This window comes from Anoplopoma fimbria, chromosome 17 (assembly GCF_027596085.1).
Source record: "Anoplopoma fimbria isolate UVic2021 breed Golden Eagle Sablefish chromosome 17, Afim_UVic_2022, whole genome shotgun sequence".
NCBI lineage: Eukaryota > Metazoa > Chordata > Actinopteri > Perciformes > Anoplopomatidae > Anoplopoma > Anoplopoma fimbria.
The window spans coordinates 27,889,381-27,895,788 of record NC_072465.1 but is presented as its reverse complement, the minus strand read 5'-3'; the positions used below and the strand labels follow the sequence as shown (position 1 = coordinate 27,895,788).

The 6,408-nt window shown below is 47.6% G+C and overlaps 1 protein-coding gene across 1 annotated transcript in view; it reads right to left on the bottom strand.

The window, feature by feature from the left end:
• Positions 1-666: 666 nt before the first annotated feature.
• The window catches only part of mkrn2 (makorin, ring finger protein, 2), an 8,186-nt gene continuing 2,444 nt past the window's right edge, over positions 667-6,408 (bottom strand). The window contains exons 3-10 of the mRNA XM_054616221.1: positions 4,107-4,234; positions 3,176-3,310; positions 2,876-3,051; positions 2,276-2,341; positions 2,035-2,183; positions 1,410-1,520; positions 1,157-1,301; positions 667-1,061 (exon numbers count right to left, since the gene is read on the bottom strand). Coding sequence (XP_054472196.1) covers positions 900-1,061; positions 1,157-1,301; positions 1,410-1,520; positions 2,035-2,183; positions 2,276-2,341; positions 2,876-3,051; positions 3,176-3,310; positions 4,107-4,234 — 1,072 coding nt within the window. The 3' untranslated portion in view covers positions 667-899. The remainder of the gene's footprint in view (positions 1,062-1,156; positions 1,302-1,409; positions 1,521-2,034; positions 2,184-2,275; positions 2,342-2,875; positions 3,052-3,175; positions 3,311-4,106; positions 4,235-6,408) is intronic.

Here is a 6,408-nt window from a genome sequence, read left to right as displayed (position 1 = left end):
CTATTCCACATCTTATATTATAGATAATTTTATTAATTTGGGCTTTAAATTGTAGGTCAGAGGTAACAAGACATTAAAGACGTCAGCTCAGGCTTTGTAATGAATTTGCTTGATGAAATAACTAGCAGATTAATTGATAATAAAGACAGATAGCTGCAGTTCTTCATTAGACATAATAGTGTTGAGGATTTTGATAAAAAAAAAACAGAGATTCAAATGACTTTGATTAAAGAAATGATTTTTATTCATTTACATTTTATTTACCTGTTTTCATTTTTTTATGTATTTTTCATAATAACCTCTAGTGTGTGTTACCGCACGGTGTTTTTGCCTTGTTTTTAAAAGACGTCTGAATTTATTACAATCTGAAATTACCTGAAGTTCTGTTTTTAAAAATCTAATTTCTTTAATTGTGAGGAAATTAGTTATATATTCATCATCATTTTAAAATCACATAAACCCATCAATCCAAATACTGTCCAATTTGAGGCAGGACATATATTCAACACAGATGCCTAAAGACAAACTTGGGATAATCTAGTTTACCTAAACGGTGCTTTTGGAGCACTGTAATTCAAATCAATTTCCTTAATTGGCTATCTGAATAGCAACCTACCTTACTGGCTAAATGAAGGAGGAAGATAAATTTCACACAACACCACGGAATGACTTCACACTGACTCAGTTTTTACTTATTTACACAATAAATAAAATGGTAACAATATATCATATACCAATTACCAAACTTGTGTGCATGAGGGATTTAGTTTTCCAGACTGAAACACACCAGAGAGCTGCAGAGTGATCACATGATTTAATATTTCAACGATCCACAAACGTGGACGCTGGGTAAAGAATCCGCCCGGATGGTCGGACCTAGAGAGGACACGGTCCGGTCTCTACTGGTCTGCAGTGGGCGGGGTATCCGGCCCGTCGTGGCTCGGCCCGGACATCTGCATGAAGAGCTCCCTCATCTCTGTGATGTCATCATCCAGGGAGGACGTGGCCGGCCGCGTCTCACGCTCCTCGATGAAATCCCACAGACGGACGCTGTTCATGAACTGCAAAAAAACAAAAGATGAAGTTAATAAAAAATACAAAACTCAGGACCACTGAACTACGACTTTGAATAACAATGGCGGCTGAGGTTTCTGACCCGGACGTTCCCCTCGGAGCTCAGCTGTTTCCGCGGCCGGTCAGGTTCCGGTCGGGTGCCGTCTGGGAAGGCGTGGAGATACAAACACTTCCCTCCGAATGGACACGAACCTCGACCCTGATCAAAGTACTTACAGGACTTCTTACTGCAGAGACACAACAAGAAATGATTTTGACAACTTTTGCCAAGCCGAGTGTTGGTAAAAGATACTGCCAATATACTGATACTGCTCAGTGACACGCAGGTCGCTCACCTGACTCCAGACTTGAAGAGATCTATGAGGTGGTCCTTCTCGTCCTGGTCCTCCACCCAGTAGACCGAAGGGATGACAAACTCTGAGACAACTCGACATTCTGGACAGGACCTGAGAGGGAGACACTTTATATTAGCCAGAGGGAGAGAGACCCTACAGTCCCTTTCCTGACCGTAAACAACCTGTCACGACCAAACCGCCCCTAACAGGTCATCAAAGACCCTGTCCCAACCTTACAGATCTTGTCCACAACTCACAGTTTCTGTCCAGACATCACAGACCCTGCCCGCACATTACAGACCCTGTCCGCACATTATAGACCCTGTCCACACATTACAGACCCTGTCCGCACATTATAGACCCTGTCCACACATTACAGACCCTGTCCGCACATTATAGACCCTGTCCACACATTACAGACCCTGTCCACACATTGCAGACCCTGTCCACACGTCATAGACCCTGTCCACACATCATAGACCCTGTCCCGACCTCACAGACCCTGTCCCGACCTCACAGACCCTGTCTCGACCTCACAGACCCTGTCCACACCTCACAGACCCTGTCCACACATCATAGACCCGTCCCAGACTCTGGTTCTGGTTCTGCTTAAACGGACACTTACTTGACGATCTTGTTGCTGAAGTTTCTGGTGCAGCGCCACTGTCGGATGCAGGCCAGACAGAAGGTGTGACAGCAGGAGGACAGAATGCCGAACCTGCGGTCTGACGGATTCAGCTTCTGCACCACCAACTCCATACAGATAGAACACACCTGAAAACAACAAACAACAACAACAACAACAGTTACAATAACAGGTGCTGTGACTGTCGCCATAACAACCTGAGCAACCGACCTGAACCCACCTTGTCTTGGCTCAGCTGGGCTGCAAAAGCCTTCTCCATGTCGGCCTCAAAGGCCAGCATACACATCTGCAGACAGACATTACAGTCAGACCTTAACAATAACCATAAACTTTATTGTCCAAAATTAAATCAGTGCACTGAAACTTAATTGCAAGTTATATAATTTAAAAAACTAGTCGTCATTCAGCGTTGTGTTGTGCGATTTCGCACTTTAGACGTCTTTTGAACGGAGACAGACTTTCATTTTTCTTTTTTGGGTCAAACAACTATTTTAAATATAAATAATACTTCTGGTGTTTGAATACATTGTTATTTGTGTAGCTGATTACACACTATTCAACATCACGGTTCGTCAAAGTGTTATAGGCAGGTTCACAGTGAACCACATACAACCTGGATTAGTTTATATTCTGCCCAATATAGCTGATCAAAATTTAACTCCGCCTGAAGAATTTCATCATAACTCATTAATTAGAAATCATGTTTATGAACAGTACTGCTTGCATGTTGTGCCATTTCCATGTGAAGATAACTTAAACATGAAGAGCCACCAGACAGATCTTGTACCTCCATTAGATTAGATTAAATCAAGGTGCACACCTTCTCGTGCGCTCTCCTCTGCTCCGGGTCGTGGGGATGGAGCACCTGCAGCCCGCACACCTCACACAGGTTGCCATGGAGATACGTACAGTTGTCCTCATAAAAGCAGTGTCCAGCGGCGGCGTAGGGACACAGCTGGGGGAGGTCCTGGTAAGCCCCACCCACGGGGGGAGGGGCTGCAGAGCACACATGTCAACATGTAAATACACATCATTTTTATCAATCAGGACTCCTCATCATGAATTATTGATTACATCGCAGACAACTACCAACCAATCAGAAGGCAGTGTTTTATCCCACCTTGTTCCTGTGCTGAAGCGTCCAGACCCGTCCTGATAGCGTGCACGTAGGAATGAGGAGCTGCTGCTGCCGCCGCTGTGACCTCCGACCCCAAACTGTCTGGTGGACCCCCAAACATGCTGTCTACACCCAGGACTGAGAGACAGACAGACAGGAGGAGAGACAGACAGGAGATAGAGACAGACAGACAGAAGGACAGGAGAGAGAGAGACAAGAGGACAGAGACAAGACAAGACAGACAGGTAAATAGCGGCAGTGACAGTAGGAGAGACATTATTAGGGATTAGATGGTTAGGTTGTGTTTATCAGTCCTCTAAATTGCCAGAGTCCAGAACTAACAGGCTGTAATATAACTACGGAACACAACGTCCTGAAGTGCACCTCAACTGTGTCATTATTCTCCACCAATCCTCCGCACATATCAGTTATGTAGGGCGAAAAAATTTGTGATCCCTCAGGACTGTCCGTGTCTCCATCCTTAACACCGAGTAACCGGGGTAACGGCTGCACGCGTCGGCGAGGCTGGCCAAAATGTTTTCTGTAGCTCCACATTTTTTATTATAGCATACAGGTAGATTTGTGGCTATGATGAGCAACATGATGGGATCGAGACTGTTCAGGTTCAAAACTAAAAATACTTTCCATACCAAGTATACCAAGTATACCAAGTATGACCAGAGACAACTATAAGTTGTATTGGAATGCTGGGATCATGATAACTGAGTTACAATACTACATCAACTGAAAGTGGGGGGGGGACACAAAAAGTCTTGTTCAGAGACTTCAGATGGAACAGATACTTAAAGAAACAGTAGAGTATTGCATCAGGGGATAGAGAGATACATATATATATATATAAATCACTCATTTTAACTATCAATAGTTTTGGAAGTATTACAGCAAGTGGAAAGTACTGTAGTGTGTCAGTCACCTCTTTCTCTGAGGACAAGCGTCTTCTTCACTCCACCTCTGACTGAAGCCCCGCCTCCAGCTCCTCCTACACCAGCGTGATCCTCTGGAGCTCCTCCTCCTCTGGATGAAGATTTGATGTGGTCATACCTGCACACAAGTCACACACACCTTAATAAACACAGGAAGTGATACTACCACTAACAGAGGCGAGTGTTACCTGTCCGTTACTCGTCAGGTGAGTGTTACCCGTCCGTTACTCGTCAGGTGAGTGTTACCCGTCTGTTACTCGTCAGGTGAGTGTTACCCGTCCGTTACTCGTCAGGTGAGTGTTAACCGTCCGTTACTCGTCAGGTGAGTGTTACCCGTCCGTTACTCGCCAGGTGAGTGTTACCCGTCCGTTACTCGTCAGGTGAGTGTTACCCGTCCGTTACTCGTCAGGTGAGTGTTACCCGTCCGTTACTCGTCAGGTGAGTGTTACCCGTCCGTTACTCGTCAGGTGAGACTTACCCGTCCGTTACTCGTCAGGTGAGTGTTACCCGTCCGTTACTAGTCAGGTGAGTGTTACCCGTCCGTTACTCGTCAGGTGAGTGTTACCCGTCCGTTACTCGTCAGGTGAGACTTACCCGTCCGTTACTCGTCAGGTGAGTGTTACCCGTCCGTTACTAGTCACGTGAGTGTTACCCGTCCGTTACTAGTCAGGTGAGCGTTACTCGTCCGTTACTAGTCAGGTGAGCGTTACTCGTCAGGTTAGCGTGCGCGTTACTCGTCAGGTGAGCGTGAGCGTTACTCGCCAGGTGAGCGTGAGCGTTACTCGCCAGGTGAGTGTTACCCGTCCGTTACTAGTCAGGTGAGCGTTACTCGTCAGGTTAGCGTGCGCGTTACTCGTCAGGTGAGCGTGAGCGTTACTCGTCAGGTGAGCGTGAGCGTTACTCGCCAGGTGAGTGTTACCCGTCCGTTACTCGTCAGGTGAGTGTTACCCATCTGTTACTCGTCAGGTGAGACTTACCCGTCCGTTACTCGTCAGGTGAGTGTTACCCGTCCGTTACTAGTCAGGTGAGTGTTACCCGTCCGTTACTCGTCAGGTGAGTGTTACCCGTCCGTTACTCGTCAGGTGAGACTTACCCGTCCGTTACTCGTCAGGTGAGTGTTACCCGTCCGTTACTCGTCAGGTGAGACTTACCCGTCCGTTACTCGTCAGGTGAGTGTTACTCGTCCGTTACTCGTCAGGTGAGTGTTAACCGTCCGTTATTCGTCAGGTGAGTGTTACCCGTCCGTTACTCGTCAGGTGAGTGTTACCCGTCCGTTACTCGTCAGGTGAGTGTTACCCGTCCGTTACTAGTCAGGTGAGTGTTACCCGTCCGTTACTCGTCAGGTGAGTGTTACCCGTCCGTTACTCGTCAGGTGAGACTTACCCGTCCGTTACTCGTCAGGTGAGTGTTACCCGTCCGTTACTAGTCAGGTGAGTGTTACCCGTCCGTTACTCGTCAGGTGAGTGTTACCCGTCCGTTACTCGTCAGGTGAGACTTACCCGTCCGTTACTCGTCAGGTGAGTGTTACCCGTCCGTTACTAGTCAGGTGAGTGTTACCCGTCCGTTACTAGTCAGGTGAGCGTTACTCGTCCGTTACTAGTCAGGTGAGCGTTAACCGTCCGTTATTCGTCAGGTGAGTGTTACCCGTCCGTTACTCGTCAGGTGAGTGTTAACCGTCCGTTACTCGCCAGGTGAGTGTTACCCGTCCGTTACTCGCCAGGTGAGTGTTACCCGTCCGTTACTCGTCAGGTGAGTGTTACCCGTCCGTTACTCGTCAGGTGAGACTTACCCGTCCGTTACTAGTCAGGTGAGTGTTACCCGTCCGTTACTCGTCAGGTGAGTGTTACCCGTCCGTTACTCGTCAGGTGAGTGTTACCCGTCCATTACTCGTCAGGTGAGTGTTACTCGTCCATTACTCGTCAGGTGAGTGTTACTCGTCCGTTACTCGTCAGGTGAGTGTTAACCGTCCGTTACTCGTCAGGTGAGTGTTAACCGTCCGTTATTCGTCAGGTGAGTGTTACCCGTCCGTTACTCGTCAGGTGAGTGTTAACCGTCCGTTACTCGTCAGGTGAGTGTTACCCATCCGTTACTCGTCAGGTGAGACTTACCCGTCCGTTACTCGTCAGGTGAGACTTACCCGTCCGTTACTCGTCAGGTGAGTGTTACCCGTCCGTTACTAGTCAGGTGAGCGTTACCCGTCCGTTACTAGTCAGGTGAGCGTTACTCGTCCGTTACTAGTCAGGTGAGCGTTACTCGTCAGGTTAGCGTGCGCGTTACTCGTCAGGTGAGCGT